Source organism: Calidris pugnax, unplaced genomic scaffold (genome assembly GCF_001431845.1).
Source record: "Calidris pugnax isolate Ruff unplaced genomic scaffold, ASM143184v1 scaffold188, whole genome shotgun sequence".
Classification (NCBI taxonomy): Eukaryota; Metazoa; Chordata; class Aves; order Charadriiformes; family Scolopacidae; genus Calidris; species Calidris pugnax.
Window position 1 is genome coordinate 12646111 of NW_015091257.1, and position 17802 is coordinate 12663912.

The 17802-nt window shown below is 41.0% G+C and overlaps 1 protein-coding gene across 1 annotated transcript in view; it reads left to right on the top strand.

Annotated features, from left to right (window-relative positions):
- ZRSR2 (zinc finger (CCCH type), RNA binding motif and serine/arginine rich 2) overlaps window positions 1-17188 on the top strand; it is a 20160-nt gene extending 2972 nt beyond the window's left edge. The window contains exons 2-11 of the mRNA XM_014960235.1: window positions 2107-2186; window positions 2329-2428; window positions 2722-2830; window positions 3154-3240; window positions 5715-5753; window positions 7142-7257; window positions 10127-10340; window positions 13357-13412; window positions 13550-13659; window positions 14300-17188. Of these exons, the coding sequence (XP_014815721.1) occupies window positions 2107-2186; window positions 2329-2428; window positions 2722-2830; window positions 3154-3240; window positions 5715-5753; window positions 7142-7257; window positions 10127-10340; window positions 13357-13412; window positions 13550-13659; window positions 14300-14781 (1393 nt within the window). The 3' untranslated portion in view covers window positions 14782-17188. The remainder of the gene's footprint in view (window positions 1-2106; window positions 2187-2328; window positions 2429-2721; window positions 2831-3153; window positions 3241-5714; window positions 5754-7141; window positions 7258-10126; window positions 10341-13356; window positions 13413-13549; window positions 13660-14299) is intronic.
- The last annotated feature ends 614 nt before the right edge of the window (window positions 17189-17802 follow it).

A 17802-nucleotide genomic window follows, 5' to 3' on the forward strand; every position in this document is an offset into this window, starting at 1 on the left:
GAGCCGGAAGCGGCAGGGGGCGGGGGGGGAGGCCATGGGGGGAACCGGCGGCGGAGCGTCCGCTGTGGCCCACCCGCCAGCGCCGCTGGAGGGGCGGGGGAGAACGGCCCACGCCCCGGGGGGCGGTGTGGGGCTCAGCGGAGGCCGCGGCGCGGGGAGACAGCCGGTGTGTGTGTGGGTGTCCGGGCCGAGAACCCTCCGGCCCGCTCCGCAGATGGCGGGATCCCCGTTGCAGGCCGCCAGGGCTTTGCTCCCCGCTCGGTGGAACGGGCCCCCTGGCTCGCCAGGGACGTGTGGCTGGAGTGGGGGAGGCGAGCCCCGGCTCCGGAGCAGCTGAGCCACCGCTGCAACTTGTGCTTTAGCTATTGGTCCACCTCCTCCTACTCCTCCTCGCGTGCTGCTGTGGCCCAGTTAGGAAAGTTGCCAGCTCCCCTCCTTCCTCAGGCTCTCAAAGCACCTAAGAAAGTCTGGGAGCTGGGGAGGAGGTACCCTCGCTTCTCAGCCCAAGGCAGCTGGCGAGATGAGATTTGTTTTGGATAGGGGACAGTGTAGGAGGATTCGCTGGGCTTGCTTGCCCAAAGGGAGAAGGCTGAGGTGTGGGCAGAGCCTGCGGTCTGGCATTGGTCTCTGAGGGCACGCACTCTGCTGCCAGGGTAACCACCGAGGGCTTATTGATGGCACACACAGGTGTGCAGGTGGTGAACTCGTGACTAACCCTGAACGGAAGTGCTAGGAATGCAGGTGAGGTTTTGGCTATCTGAGTTATACCCCTGGAATCTTTAAAAACTACATACTCTGAAACGGGAAGATTTCCATCTCCCATCAGTATTTGCGATGGTAGAATGACAGGAGTTGAAGATCATCACTCCCTCCTATTTTTCAATTATGAACTGGCTAGAAAGAAGAGAGCTAGAATGAAAAATGACAGATAAGGGTTTGATATGATATGCTTTCAGGTACTTAGAGGATTTTTAACAATAATAAAAGCCCAGTGTTGTTTCTAGGCAGCCTTGCAGCACTGTCAGACAAGCAAGGATGAATCTGACCATGCTTCAATAGCAGAAGAGTAGATCTGAGCATCATCTGTGGTGGTTGTTAAGTGTGCTTTTGTTATCTCTATATTTTAAGACTGCTGTCTTTAGAGAATATCAAGGGACAAGGGAAGGGACTTACAATTTCATACCCTGTAAAAGAGAGGAAGACTAGAATATGCTGAAAGCAGTGTCAAAATTATAGGGTAGGAGATTCCCAAATTTTTCTCCCTAATCTTACCTAGCGATCGAGTTTCAGAATCTAAGGGAGATTTCATGGAGTTGGTGGTAATGTGAAGTACTGCAGAGCTCAAGAAGGATGAGACCCTCTGTGTTGTGTCCAAATGTGATTGTTGCTGTGTGCAAGTCCACTTGCAGCTCTAACAGCAGAGCTAAAGATTTCGTTCTTGTCGAGGTTTAACCCCAGCTGGAAACCAGGTCCATGCAGCTGTTCACTCATTCCCCTTCTCCCCTGCAGTAGAGTAGGGACAAGAGGGAGAAAAAGGAGATAAAAAAACCTCTTGTGGGTTGAGATAAAAACAGTTCAATAGAGCAGTAACAGAAGAGAAAAATAATAATAATGGTAAAAGAATATACACAATAAAGTGATGCAACACCAGTTGCTCTTTCCACCTGATAATTGATTGTCTAGCCTGTCCCGAGTAGTGATTATGAATTCCTGCTCCCCTTTTGTATACTGAGTGTGACATCTATGGTGTGAAATACTCCTTTGGCCAGGTTGTCCTGCCTATACTCCCTCTGAGCTTCTATGGGAAGCTGAAAAAGTCCTTGACTTACTGTAAACTCACTTAGCAACAACTGTAACAATATGCATTATCAACATTATTCTCATTCTAAATTCAAAACACAGAAGCTACTAGCAGGAAAATTAACTATCCCAGCTGAAACCAGGAAAATAGTCATGTCAGATGTCCCCGTAGAGTTACCGTTTCATATGAATAGGTGTTAATTTTGCGGTTTGTGGGGTTTTGTACTGCTGATGTAAATTGAGTGCACATAGGACAGTAAAAATCCTTTGGCTGCTTTAATGTCAATAATATTCTCTCATCTCCAGCCATCAAAAATACAGGGCTATTCTGAAGAAAGAAAAGCGAAAAAAAAAGCGACAGGCACTTGCCAAACTAAGAGACTCAGGTAACTGTGAAGTGTTTTGTTTTGTATTGTCAGTGGGACTAGCAGTGATTCTTTTTTGTTTTTTAAAAGGTTATAATTTTGTACATCTTTGTGAGTACAACATCCAGTTACTTAAATGTGTTGTTTTGTGGTTTTTTCTCAGAAGCTACAGAAAAAGATGAATCGGTGTCTGAGGAGGAAGAAGAGGAATTGGAAGAAGAGGAGGAGGAAGAAGAAGAAGAAAAAAAACTTGAGGAAGAAAGGTGAAAAATCTAGAAGATGGTATATATGCAGTAGATATATTTGTCATCAATTCCATTTTGATACTTTCAAAAGTTTCAATATGTTCTGTAAAACAGAATCCTTTTTGCATATTTCAGGCTACACAGTTTTTCTCTAAATCTTGAATGATTCCTAAGAAATTTTCTCTTTTAAAGAAGTTTAGATTAGTTGTTGTTATTGCTGAACTAACAAATTTGGATTGTATGCATGACAATTGCACCAGTTGTGGGTAGTCATTAAATTTTGTCTAAGTGGTGTCTGGTTTCCTTGGTAGACAAAAACTACATGAGCAGTGGTTGCTGAGAGAAGAAAAGGCCCAAGAAGAATTCAAGCTCAAGAAAGAAAAAGAAGAGGCTGCAAGAAAACGTCAAGAAGAAGAAGAGGTGATGTATAAACTGTGTGTTACAGTTGTGTCTTGCAATGAGGTAGACTTAGTGTAAGATCTTTTACTGGAGTGGACCTGGTTTTCTTGATGTTGTTATGTTTGAAAGTTTATGCTCTTCTTTCTTTTAGAAGAATCAAAATTTTAAAGGGAAAAACAAAAAAAAAGGTCTTTAAAAGGGTTTTTGTCCAGACATTTAGTTGCTTATGACTGGATGAAAACTTAATGGTCAAGGAGTTTGATACAACGTGATAGCTTTGAGTTTGACTGTTTATAAAGCATTTGTTGGCTAAATAATTTTTTATTTTTTTTTTTATCCTAAAGAGGAAGATCAAAGAAGAATGGGAAGAGCAGCAAAGGAAAGAGAGAGAAGCGGCACAGCAGAAACAACAGGAGAAGAGAGAAAGAGAGGTGATTTCCTGGCAGTGGGAGGATAAACATGTTACATATCCTCTTATGTTATCAGATGCAACAGCCTATGCATGTTGAAGAGGGATTTTATTCTAATTAGCAGACACATTAATGTGCTAGTTACTTCTTCTCTCCATTCTGTCTAAATTCCTGAAACTGTTACTCACTGTTAAAGAGGATCTAGTGAATCCATATACCTAGAAGGGTAACTAATTTTAATGGATCTGGTTGTTCATAGTTTGTAATTTTTTTACATCAGTTAAATATAAAGGCACACTGTGAATGCAGGTTCTGATATGTGCACTTTTTGCATCATGTGTTTAAGATAATCCTTACTTAATGTCCCAGTTGAACACAGTCAGTGTTGAAGAAAATGCCCAATGAGGATATGGAATATGGAATTACATTGCTGCTGTTCCTTAACACGGTCCTTAATCAAAAGATATATTACAGCTCTTCTTTACCCGGCTCATCCCAACAGGACGTATCTTTTTTTCAGAGCTCCTTGGGTAGAGAAAAAAAATGATACTGAAGATACTAGTCATTGATAACATATCTGTTAATAATACGGTCGTCTTAAGTTTTAGAAGTTGAATGACCTGGATGTAAGATGTCCAGAAATCCAACATGAGGACTGGCCTATCGCCAGTAAAGGGTGATTGCAGCTTTCTAGGATCCAGTCATTTTAGCTTCTCCACAATGGCAAAAGATTCCAGTCATTTCACTGGGAGGTGTCTTGCTAGTGGATCTGATAGCCACAGCGGGAGAAGAGGCAGGAGCAAACAGCACTGTCTCCTGCTTCTAATGGTTGGTTGTGTCACTGATTGTGTAACACTTGCATGAAGTTCAAAAAGAACAGCAGTTGTTGTATTTCCTGTCTTACTTCCTCTTGTGTTAAGTGTTAATTTCTCTCTTTGCAGAGCAGGGACAGAAAATGGTGGTTGCCTCTTTTTTTTGAGCTAGAGATGTAGTTCTGAGAGAGTTGAATGAATATAACAGCAGGATTTTGTTCCTTCCTTCTCCTTGTGCCTGGGTTTGCCCAAGCCCTAGGTGGGCTAATTTGGTTCCCTGAACAAGATGGAAGCAGCTTTCTTTTTTGTTTGGTTGTTGGTTTGTTTGGTTTGTTTTGTTTTCTTCTGGGTTACTGTTTTACTGGCTTAGTGAGGTAAATTGGTTCAGAAAGGGCATTGACAGGCACCCAGCTGGGAATAGAGCCACCCATTTCAGCAGTGGAAAATTGTTCACTTGATTTGGTCTGTCTCTTGAAACGGCAGTTTACTCCAACTCTGGCCTACTGATTTAAATAAAGTAATTTTTTCCCTCCCTAAGATGAGAAAATAGGTTTTCTGGTTTGGCAGAGTTTTCTTTTTGGTTTTTTGTTGTTGTTTTTTTGGGGGTTTTCTTTAATAGGTCGGTTGGTATCTGACATACTTGATGATTACTACCAGATGCTGTCTATCAGATACTAATCCACCTTGGATTGCATTTTTTTATTTTCATTTGCTCTTCCTCTTTTTTTAATTAAATTAATTCTTTTCCAAATTAGAACAATGCTAGCATATTTTCTTGTATTGGTTTTGTTTAAATGTCTTTTTTTCTTGGAGCTTCATAGAATAATTTGTTAGAACTAATTTCCAGCCAGTTCTGGAGACTGAATTTATTGTTTTGTTCAGCCCGCTTAGAAGAAGGAAGGGAAAGAATATCATCATTTTGCTATATTTAGAGTCATAGTCATAGAGTCATAGAGTTGTCCAGGCCGGAAGGGACCTCCAAAGGTCATCTAGTCCGACCCCCCCGCAGTCAGCAGGGACACCCCCAACTAGACCAGGTTGCCCAGGGCCTCGTCGAGCCTCTCCTTGAATATCTCCAGGGATGGGGCCTCAACCACCTCCCTGGGCAACCTGTTCCAGTGCTCCACCACCCTCACAGTAAAGAACCCTCTCCTAATCTCCAGTCTAAATCTGTTCCCCTCCAGCTTAAAGCCATTTGAAAGGCTAGATACAGTGAATTTATGATTTTAAAGTTTCTTAACGCTTACACATTTTCTTATAACAGAGGCTCACTAAGCAATGTGTTTTTCTGTGTGTTACATAGAATGTTCTAAGTTTAAAAGTGTAGTGTAACTAAATGATTATGAACTTTAACGAGACAAATACTAGAGCAGGAGAGATACTTTGATATTCAGTAGTTCAGTGATAGTTTTTAAAAAGAAGAAAACGAAACATTTTAAGTTGTCTAGCATTTAGATGAGAAAATCGTCTACACGAGGGTCTTGTCTGATGTATCCTTTAACAGCTTTGTAGTACATGAATTGCTACAGAGCAAAAGTAAAACTTCCGTTTTTAAAGCAAACCCCATCCAACTTGTATTATGTATAATCATTGAGTATTGTAAATTAGGTTCTTAACTAAAGAAACCAGATGTTTTGCGTGTCCTCAGGGTTTTCACTAGTCCTGTGTTTGCACCATTTATAGGCAGCTGTGCAGAGGATGCTGGATCAAGCTGAAAGCCAGGTATGCTCAGAGACTTTTTGAAAAAGAACTAAAAAGTAATTTAATTGCCATCCGCTGTTTGCCTTCTAGCATGTTGTCCATCTGCTCTCAAGAACCTAATGGCCTGAATAAATTGAATATGTAGTGGCTTGCATGAACCATAAACAATTATTTACAGGGTGCAACATAATTAAGCGTATTTCTGGCTGGTTGGTGGCAATGCAGTTGTGCCTGCTCATTCCTGTTCAGGAGATCTGAGTCAAAATTAATCTGGAAATACTCCTGTGTGCTGTTAAAAAAGACTATGTGTGATGGCTTATTTGTGAATTAGAATTCTAAATAAATCTGTCAGTCCTTCTGGGTGGCAAGAGAAGCTTGTCTTTTAAGCAGATGGCAGGCTCAGTATAAAAGGATTCAGCAGTAGAGAAGGGCACAGATCCTTAAGGAAAAAAAAAAAAAGAGTGGGGGAGGGAGAAGCTGACTGCTTGGGTGCCAGGAAGAGCATGGATCTCAAACTGGCAGCGTGTACTAAAGAAAACTATTGTCTCCATTTGAATCTTAGGATGAATTCAATGCTTTAAAGAACAATTTGGCTTTTTATCCCTGTCATATGACTGAAATGGTGAAGATTTTTGCTCTGCTTAAACCACTGCATTAATCAGCAAATTTTTAACCTAGTTACTCCATTGTATGTTGATTGCCATAGCTGCATTGGAGTTGCATTCAGTTCCAAATTATGTTTAAGCAGGTGTTTTGGTAGGGAACCTAACTCTTTATTTCATAATATGGGTAGAAAGATGCTCTGAGCTATTACCTGCCCAGAGCTTAAGATACATTAGCAGCAATTTATCCAAAGGAATAGGCAGAAATATAGTATGTTGGAGACTTCATTTAGTGTCAGTTCAGAGTTCAGTTACTTACTGTTGACGCTGTTGAAGTGACAGTGCTGGTTTTTTGAAAGAAAATTGCAGCTGAGATTCATGAACAAAACTGGTAGCAGGGTCAAATGCTGCTTTTAAACAAGCAGAGTTTTCAGTTGATTTAAAACAAGAACTTGGGCTAGTCAACTTTACAGATCTTTTGGCTAACAAAATGAAAATGCCCTTTTTTAAAATGTGTGTTTTGTTTGTAGTCATTTAAGGCATTCAAACATCCAGTTTGGTGATTTTTATTTATTTTTTTTGTTAAAAAGAAAACATGAATATAGACTTGTTCTTAAAACTAAACAGTTTTCAAGAAAAGAGGTTTCCATCACCAGAGACCCAAGGCACTGGGCAGCTTTTTAAAACACCGCTTAAAATAGGTTCAGCTTGCTTTGCAGTAACACAGTGCTTATAATTGCATGTGGATGTAATTGGTAGTTTTATTTTGACATTACTTTATTGTGTATTTTAATGTTTTTCCCACAGCTGGAGAATGGTGTAACCTGGCATAACCCAGAGCCCCCGGAGAATATAGGAACAGAGAAGGATAGAGCCAATTGCCCATTCTATATTAAAACAGGTTCCTGCCGATTTGGAGACAGGTAATCAATTGAATATTTACCAGCATAGAAGTGTTTTGGAGAGACGGAAGGGAAGCAACTTCATTATATAAAGTATTTCCATGTATTTGGATGTGGTTCTGTTATTCATGATGGAACTAGACGTTGAGAGCAAAAGCGTCGCCTGTCTGGAATTGAACTATTTGTTGTTATGGCATATTATTGATGGTGCATTGTGGCTACGTTGGTCTAACTGACTTTTCCTTAGCTCTGACATACAGAATTGTCTAAGTTGGAAGGGACCTTCAAGACATATTCAGACAGAATATATTTGATTTCTGTTAGTACAGGCCTGATATGTCAAATCTTATCTAATTTGTGTATGCTGCATTCTTTTTAAAAATCAAATTGAATCTCAAACGGGCTAAAGTAAGTTAGGGTAGATCTGCACAGTTGGGAAAGCTGTTGTGTAGCTTCCAGAATTTTCCTGTTTGTGCACTGTTTACACGCGTGATACATTCGTTCTTGTGTGCTGTTACGGGTGCCCTATCTTGGAAGGGAAGTATAGCAAAAGGCAAGACAAAAGAAGGACACCAGAATGATCAGAGATGAAAAACAGCTTTTGTAGGAGGAGTGGTTAACTAGTCTAGACTCTGCTTTTGATGCAGTGATGGAAGAGGGCTGTGGTAGATGAGCTTGAACTTATGAATAGGACAGGAAGGGTTATTTGCTTTTAGTATGACACAGGTTAATTAGGTGTCCCTGAGTGTTTACCCGCTTAAAAAAGAACCCCCAAACGTACTTTGTCATATGAAATAAATGGCAAAACTTGTTACCAGAGGACGTGGAGGACGCCAAAAGTATAAATGGGTTCATGGAGTACAGATTTATCAGTAACCATTAAAGATGATGATCCAAATGCAGCATCTGGCTGCATTTGCGTCCCTGAATTTTTGCGTGTTAAGGAGGCACAACAGCTCAGCAGGGAAAGACTCTGATACTTACTACTTGCATCTTTAGCATAAACTAGTAAGTCTTAAGTCTAATTTACTAACTCATATCACTGAAACGTGGTCTAGCTAGTATAATTTTCTTTGTTCTAGAAGTAATTTGTTTCAGTGTGATGTATATTGAGGATAATTATGTGATTATTCAACTCTATGGAAGCTTCAAGCCCACATCTTTTTCCTATTCTGAAATATGTGTTGAATTCCTAAATAAAACTTTGGCCAGCTGTTTCACTGCAGACAGCATTTTTGCTTTTCATATGTTTACTTCTTTGTAATCTTTGCAGTATTTTTGTTTCTGTGGTGTTTAATGGAGATGACCTCCTTGGATTAACTGTGAATTGGATAAAAGTCCAGTTTGCTTTAAACTATGAATAGGCTTGGTAAATAAATATTGAGATACATCATATTCTGCCCCTCTTCTCTCACCTGTAGTTGTTGATCTCAGCTACCTTTTCTTCATCTTGCTTCTTCCTCCTTCTCACATACCTGCTTCCTTCATATTCTGGTCATTTTAAGCTCCGGTGTTCACCATAAGTTGAAGGACTAAGCTACAGCTAGGGTAAGGACTGGAAGAATGGGTTGGAAGCTGAAATAGACCACAATGGTGAAAATTGAGAGCCAATGTTATCAATAAAATAACTGTTGAATTTTGCCAAAGCTCACTATGTCTTGAGGAAGCTAAAACTGACTGAGTTCTCCTCTATTAATTTCCCCAGTAATTCAAACCCTAATATTTTGTAGTAATACTGGATTTTAAGACATTCATTTTCCTTGGCGTTCCCTTTATTATCATGTGCTGTATTCATTTTCTGTAGACAGTATTGGTTTGGTATAATACTTTGAGTTCTATCATTCCAGTGGAAGAGTGAAATGAGACAGCTTCTATAATCTAAAAAAAAAACAACCCCAAACCATCAAATTAGTTGTCTCTGGTTTTAGTTTTGGTTTGGGAGTGTGGGGTGGTTTTTTTTGTTATTTTAAGTCTAAGGTGCTGACCTGAGAGTAAATTTCTGACTGACTAGATGTCAGTTCTGACTGACAGTCTAGGTTGTAATTGCCCATTTTGAGACTTGCCCTCCCTCCAATTTGTCTGTGCTTTGTCGGTGGTAGATAAGAGAGTAGACTAGTCTGACTGTTTTTTCTGATCATGCCATGAAAAGGAGAAATGTGTTGGAAAGTGCATGACCCAGTTGCTCGGGGAAGTGTTTGAAACGGAGATCATAAAGCGTGGTGAAATAAACACGTAGGCTGACATCTAAAGCTTCGTAGGGAATAACTCGATTTCAGCATGTGAGGGAGGTAGCCTGGATGTGATGAATGGTGAGAGAGACCTAATACTTTTATGGCTGCCAAGAGGATGTATATTAAGATAAGAATTACTCAGAAGAATAATTTTTTTTAGATGTGGAAAAGTATCAGTCTTGTACTCATCCAACTTCAGGTCTAAACATGCTTTTCTTCCCTCTCTCTCTCCCCGCACCTTCCATATGTAAAAGTTGTTCAATTCGCAAAAAGAAGAGCAGGGACTTGCTTTAAAATGTCTTAAAAGATTGTTGGTAGTCTTTCTGTAAAGCCCTTCAGAAATGGAGAAGATATTTAACCCCAGCAGCCTAAAAGAAATTACTTTACCTCTTAATATGTTACTGGTATCTATAGCTTTTTGCAGGCATGCTTTTTTTTCAGCAAGAATGTATTTATGCATGACAGAAAGCATTAAGATTATACGCAAACTCACTTCCAAAAGATTTGCTTTAATAATTGAAATGTGTTGATTTTCCACTAATGGATTTTCTTCTGTAATAGCTGTTACTCAAAATAGCAAGCGTTTCAAGTTTCATGCAAGTGCGTCTTCTGCTGAAAATCCTGATCTTTCTTTCTTTTTCTTCCCTACAAACGTCCAGGTGTTCTCGCAAGCACAACTATCCAACGTCTAGTAAGACCCTGCTCGTCCGAGGGATGTTCATTACCTTTGGCATGGAGCAGTGCCGCAGGGATGACTACGACACGGACGCCAGTCTGGAGTACAGTGACGAGGAGACCTACCAGCAGTTCCTGGAGTTCTACGAGGACGTGCTCCCTGAGTTTCAGAACGTGGGAAAGGTTGTTCAGTTCAAGGTATGCCTTTGAGTGTAACAGCTTGTTACACTGGATATTAGGAAAAAATTTTTCACTGAAAGGGTTATCAGGCATTGGAATGGGCTGCCCAGGGAGGTGGTTGAGGCACCATCCCTGGAGGTGTTCAAAAGACGGGTTGATGTAGTGCTGGGAGGTATGGTTTAGTGATGATGCTCCTTGTTTGTTGTGTGGGTGTCTATTTTTGTCAGTTAGGTTGACGGTTGGACAAGATGATCTTTAAGGTCCCTTCCAACCTAGAAGATTCTGTGATTCTGTAAATATTTAACGTATACCACGTAAGTTGTGTTTTACTAGCCTTAACAGGGATTCTGTCCAGCATGTCCTAGCTAAATCCCATCTCCATGAGAAAACTATACAATATCCTTACAACAAACTGTATCTCTTGTGTCACCTGTAAATTTGTTACTGCTGTTACAGAGCAGTGTCGTACTCTGGGTGAGTGTTCTCTCCCGTTCCTCTGAAAAATTATAAAAGCTCGTGCTTTTATTTTGCAATTTATTCATACTGTTCACTGAATTTCACTGAATTTTTTAGAGTTGGAAGGGACCATAGAGATCATCTAGTCCAACTCCCCTGCCAAAGCAGGATTGCCTAGAGCTAGAGCATGTTACTCAGGACTGCATCCAGGTGGGTCTTGAAAATCTCCAAGGAAGGGGACTCCACAACCTCCCTGGGCAGCCTGTTCCAGGACTCTGTCACCCTCATTGTGAAGAAGTTTCTCCTCATATTTGAGTGGAACCTCTTATGTTCCAACTTGTGCCCGTTGCCCCTCGTCCTCTCACTGGGAACCACTGAAAAGAGTCTGGCTCCCTCCTCCTTCAATCCTCCCTTGAGATACTTGTAGGCATTGATAAGGTCTCCCCTCAGCCTTCTCTTCTCCAGACTAAAGAGTCCCAGCTCTCTCAGTCTCTCCTCATAAGGGAGATGCTCCAATCCTTGAATCATCTTTGTTGCCCTTCGCTGGACTCAACAGTCCACTTAGCCCGTGATAAGCCTTAGGGGGTCCACTAAGACTGTTAGACAATATAGATATATCTTTGCTGTTGTATTTGTGCTGAAGGAATGAAATAGTGAGGGTATAAAATGTATTTGGAGTATACACCCAAACAATGTAGTTTTAGGCCTGGTTGGATAAAACAAAATCAAATGACAACTGAAAAGATAGTAGATATCTCAGTAAGAGGAATTATAAAAAAGTAAGTTATGTAAATGGTGTCAAGATTTATTACCCGTCCTTGGTTTCTGCATTTCGGTTTGCTGAATGTTCTTCCCTGAATTTTTCCCATGTATATTATGATTTCTTATGGGGTAAAAAGAGGGACCTGTAAATGGAGACCTTGGAGATGAATGATGTGTGTTATACGCTCCCATGTTGCCCCAAAATGTGGAGCTTGGATGGTGAAATCTCCTTGTAGCAGAACCTACTGCAGCATCCCTTTCTGCTCGCCGTTCCTGAGTGTTTTCCTGCAGTCACCAGGAGGCACGCAGAGCCTTTTCTTCTTTTGTTTGCCTCTACTGACAGCTGCCTCACAACTGAGATCCTATTAGCATTTCAAGCTAGAGGAAAGTAGAAAAAGTGAATTTTCAATAGCTGCATAATAAGCTTTATAGGTAGGAAACCTTCACTTGTTTGGAGGAGTAGCCCCTCCGTATTTTGACTCCTGGGATAGCAGCAAGCTGTGCTCCATCCTGGCAGACGGGATGCAGATTCCCAGTGGAGCGTGGGTTGAAATGCTGTCTTACCATCAAACTCGGATCCTCCACTTTGTGTGGTGGTTGTTATATGCAGCTGTGCTGAGTCGCACATACTTGGGTCCCTATTACTAATAAGAGGGTAGGACCTTTTAGTGTGGCATTTCTTCGCTTCTGAAGTAATTGTGCAACTTTAATGTGATTCTCATGGGCATTTTCATTATATTAGAGATGCTTAGAAATTATACCTTGGCTGCGGGGCTCTTAACTGTGATTGAGTGGAGTCTCTGCTGCCATTTAGAACCAGATTATGCACACCCCTCTTCCAGCTGACTTCCCTTCCCAGTGTAGCCCAAGGTTTTATTCTTGCTGTTCTTTGTGGGAAGGTAACTCCAGAGTCTGGCAGATCCTTATAAAGCACTCTTCTTTTTCCACCCATGGTGAAATCATTCTTGCTTGTTCTTGTGTTGACGCTGTTTATCTCAAATAGTTTTGACTGCTTATGCAGTAATATTTAATTACACAACTGCCTGTCATTGTGTCTGAAGCCCTTGCCTAATCCAGCACACAGAGAGGTATTCTCTGAGGGTCAGTCAGGGTTCAGCCATGAAAGGAGCCACTTGTCTCATTCGGTGCAGATATGGAAAGAGGCCTGAGGGGAAAAGAGGCTGGGCTCACAGTTCTGACCTGGAGAAGTGGGTTCTTGCCTGCTTTGGCCTGCCTGTCTCAGAATCCTCTGTAACCAGCAGCAAGCTTTTGGGAAGTTAAACTGTGTATTTTTGAAAGCTTTAGATATACTTTGAATGCTAAATTGTTATGAAAAAAAGGTGTTTGAGGACTGTACAGCGAAAGCTAGTGACTTCAGTTTTTGTAACTCATCTCACAGGGATGCTGTGAGGGTAAATTGCTCCAACGATTCTCTCACCATAATGAATCCCACATTTCCCCACGAGGACACCACTAATTGTTTTCAGAGCAGGATTTGGCTGTAGCCAAGTAGGGTTGGCCCAGACAAGTGCAAGACAATTGAGAACAAGCGAAGCAGAGGTCCCAGTGTTAATCAAAGCATAATGCTGGAAACAGTCAAACATAATCTCAGAGGGCACGCATTTTTTCCCTTCTTTTTTTTTTTTAGTTCTTCAAAATCATGTATTTGGCTAAAACTAAATGTTCAGAAGAAAATCACATGCAAGTTCATCCTGATGAGCTATCGTAAATCAGAATGGCTGCCCTCTCAACATGCCTGAGCTGCTGTAGAGCATAAACCTTCCGTGGTGCTAACTCAATGTTTCCATCCCCTTAGGTCAGTTGCAACTACGAGCCTCACCTGCGAGGAAACGTGTATGTCCAGTACCAGTCGTAAGTACTCGCAGTCTTACTAAGGCTTAGAACTAAACTCCAAAGCCCAGTAATCAACACTTTGTATCATTCAAGTAATTCATTCTGATACTATAATGGGAGATGAGAATGTTATGTGTGATTTTTACTTTTTAAAGGGAGAAGGACTGTCAGGCAGCTCTTGCTCTATTCAGTGGTCGATGGTACGCAGGCCGGCAGCTTCATTGTGAATTTTGTCCTGTGACAAGATGGAAGACTGCTATATGTGGTGAGTCACATAAACACTCGGAAAAGAGAATGTGCTTTGTTGAAAGAGTACTTATGGAAGTGGAAAAGAGGGAATTAGCCTGTAGCTTTCAGATCTGCCTAATATTGCAGTATGTTTCTCTTGGGAAGACGTGTATGCTAACTTGCTTGTGTAGATCTAGGAAAGAAAGGGAATATTCGTATCGTGTCACGTAAGCGTCTGAATCATTTTAGTGGATTTACCTTGGACTGGAAAGGAAAGTTTGGATCCTAGCTTTGAAGAGAATAATCTTACGGTGAAATACAGGAAGTACTAATTTACCTCTTTAAAAAGCAACACCAGTTTCTGAACCATCAACAGTATCTTAGCAGTAGCTATCACATTTTACTTATCTATATTTACATTCTTAGATCGAGGCAGTAAAATTATTTGTGGAAATTGTTTTAAACTAAATCCTTTATAGCTCTTAGAAAGTTAATTCCAGGAAAAGTACATACTGAAAAAAGCTCTTGGGTGAATTAAATTGATAGGTGGTCAGATGCATGTTTTTCTGTTTGAAGAAGCAAAATCAGTTTATTAAGTTTCTTTCCAGTAGGTACATAATGAAAAAAGAGATTTAACAGGTCTGGTTCATAAAAAAGCAAACCCTAATCTGTTGCAGGCTTATTTGAAAGGCAGAAGTGTCCAAGAGGGAAACACTGCAACTTTCTTCATGTATTCAAAAATCCAAACAATGAGTTTTGGGAGGCCAATAGAGACATACGTATTTCTCCGGAACGGACTAATCAGTTGTCTAAAAACTCTGAAAGGAGAAACAGATCGAGCCATCGCGATGACTATTACAGCCGGTCGAGGAGAAGGGGCAGCCCCAGCCCAGATCACTCTTACAGGAGGAACGGAGAATCGGAGCGAAAAAAGAACCGCCGCAAAAACAAGCGGAGGCGCCGATCTGGCAGGTCAAGGAGTCGAGAAAGGAGGAGGTCTCACAGCAGGGGGAGGAAGAGGAGGGGCCGCAGCCGCAGCAGGAGCCACAGTCGAACACGCAGTCGCAGCAGAAGTCGGAGTTCCTCTCGATCCAGGAGCAGGGGTAAAAAGAGATCCAGCAGCAGAGGAAAAAATAGCGAAACACCCAAAACGAAGTGAGAATTACTTTTAGAAGTTGCTAATTGATCAAACATAGAGCTGACAAAGAAATCTTTCCAGTAGGGCACCAGATATATTTGAGTTTCAAATAAAGTGTTCTTGCACATTAAAATGTTTCTTCCTAATAAAGGGAACCTAGTTTGTGTGCTAAGCTTCAGCAAGTTGGAAGTTGAAGTCCTACATGAGGTGTGAATGTCAAGTACTCTAGCTACTCTGTCCCTCTGAACTGCTGCAACATCTGGATGCATACCGAGTACAAAGAGAAAGAGAAGTAAAGCTTATTTGGTATATGCTTATTTCTGTGTTATGTGTGTGTTAAGTGTTTCCCGTCCCTGTAAGGAGTTAGTACAGAACAGCCAGCGTGCTGTAAATTCACACCACAGCACACTGCAAACTGAAGTCTGTGTAAAAGACTGCCATTTATATTTTTCCGTCTGTTTATGGGAAATCTCCTTCTAGACAAAGTAAATATGATCATGTTATGAGTTGGAGAAAAGGGATCTAAAAGACATCACTGTTTGATTGTACGATACTTGCCCAGTAGGAGCTTTGTGGTCATAAGTGTTGGATTTTTCTCTCTCCCCTGACTGAGCTGCTGAGCTAATTGCCCGTAGGGATTGCAGGAGACTAAAACCGAGTAAGAAGTGCACAGAAAAAACAATCAATTTATTCAGTACCTTAATCCCCAACTTAGACGGAGACCATGCACTTGTAATCCTCGAGTGAGGACAGAAAATACTTTGCATACCTCTTGGTTGCATACCATTTGCAGTTGAAAACAACCTGCCTAACCTGTGCTGGAGTGGGGGAAAAGCGTATGTCTGGTAACTGAAGATACGTATGGAGTTGCTAAGGCTCAAGATGGTTGCAGAGTGGCTAAAGAAACTGGAGGTTTTCTACCTGAAACAATACTTGAGGTTTTTTGGGAGAGGAGGACTTGACTTAAAGCCTTTTTAGGCTTATTTTACAAATATTTTAAGGCACCCTACAGCCTAGCTTCCCTGAGGTGGAGAGTAGGGTACATAAAAATTATTGCGACAAAACTTTTTTGAAATGACAGCTGTATTAGCAAAGTACCAGCAATTAGACAAATCCTTACAAGTATTTTTTTTCTCTTTTAAATGAAAGATTTGTGCTGTTAGATGGACTGTACTTCACACTGTGTAACTTCAGGTATTTAATTTGGGTGCCCGGGTGTCCTTAGGCGCTCAGAGAGAGCGGTTTGTGGCACTGCAGGTGCCCTGCAGGTATCAGCAGAGATACCTCCCTCCCTTTAGCCTCTCCGCAGAACTTGTACGTGCTGCCTGAGTTAGAAGCCTAAAGTGGACATGAAATGTTTCCAAACAGGTATTTGCTATGACTTCAATGTTACAACGTAAAGTCCCGTAGAAAATCTGGATACCCAAACTTCAAGATAGCATTCCTCACAGCAAGACCGTTTTACCCCCCCCAAATAGTTAAGAGTGAGCAAACATTGTTTCTGGATATAATATATATATTTTTGCTTTTCTAAATGCATACTGCACCTAGCATGCTGATTATACGTTTTCCTTCTTTCATGTGTAACTGTTGTCCAATATGGAGTAATACAACAAAAGTGCTATCTATTGATGTTCAGTTCAAACCCGACTTTCACTATATATTGTCATAACTGTAGGCAGAATTGTAGCTTAGTTAATTTGATTAAATGTTTTAGTTATTAACAGATGTAGGACTTGTAATTTAATAGCATAACTTTTGAAATGATAACTTTGTTTGAAAGGCATCTTTCAAAGGATACACAGCACTAAGCTTTAAATTGTATTTGAGAAATTTGTGACCACCGGTTTCTCATAGTGCGTCACTTTCTGACTAGACCTTACAGAGAGATTTTTCCCCTGAGGTTTCTATTTTTTTCACAGATGCTCACTTTGTCTGGTTGGGTCACTTGGGCAGAATGTGGCAAACCCAGGTTCAGTTCTGCCACTTTCCTACTTGCTGAGAGGCCCCACCACAGGCTGATGGCATCTTCCTTTGGCCGGTGCTGCCTCACGTCCCACAGCTCCTGCCGGTCAACTCGCCTGCTGGGTGGAGAGAGCGGGTGGAAAGAGCTGGTTTATGCCACCTCTAGTATGTCGTACGTCCCGTGTCATGTGGCAGGCTTATTAAATGAGCATTAAATGAGCAAAAATCAATTACCGAGCTCAAACAGAAGTGGTGGAAGGGGGTGGTGGGACCCTGTGAGGGGTGGGGTGAAATAAGCCAAGCAGGCTGCTGAAGGATTAGAAACCAAGTGCCAACTGAGACCCATGTGAGAATTCCACAGGTAATTAGGCTCCTTGTCCCCACAGTTTTGTAATGGGATCTGGAAAGCTGAGCTGCTGTTATTTTTTTAAAAAAGAAAGTTCTTATAATTAAAAAAAAAAAACCAACAAAAAAACTTGCTCAGAGATGCATGTGAAAATTTAAATCTACTTTATTTCTGCTACTTTAATGGCTGAAGCTTCAGCTTCTTTTCTTGAGGTCTGGACCCAAAGTTACTGGCTGTACCTGTGCAGTGTAGGACTGGTGGCTGTAATTATCATTCACTTTCACATGCAGTCTGTTTATTACGTGGAAAGGGAGTGCTGTAGAACTGACGTTTAGTTTGCGTTTGTTAGCATGAAACCTGGAATTCAACCAGTTTTCTCACTTCAGAGTTCATATATTTAAGTATTGTTTCCCTACTTCATAATCTTTAGTAGTGTTATATGCATGGTTTTGTGTTTCCTTATTAGCCGAGTGAGCTATTTATTCCGAAGAGACAAAGAGACTAGAGGTTCTTAAATGTTACGCTTAATTATTTTTTTTTCCAAAGGGGAGAAGCCCCAGAAGAACACAGAAAGGATTTAAATTTGCAAGGAATAGCTTGTTCTCACTGCGTGTTATTCTGCATAGTCCACACAAAAGGACCGTATAAAGGGAATTAATATTGGCCACTTTTTGTTTTGTTTTTAACGACTGCTTAAAAGCGGTGGCTTTCAAAACTCTTTTTTTCAGTTG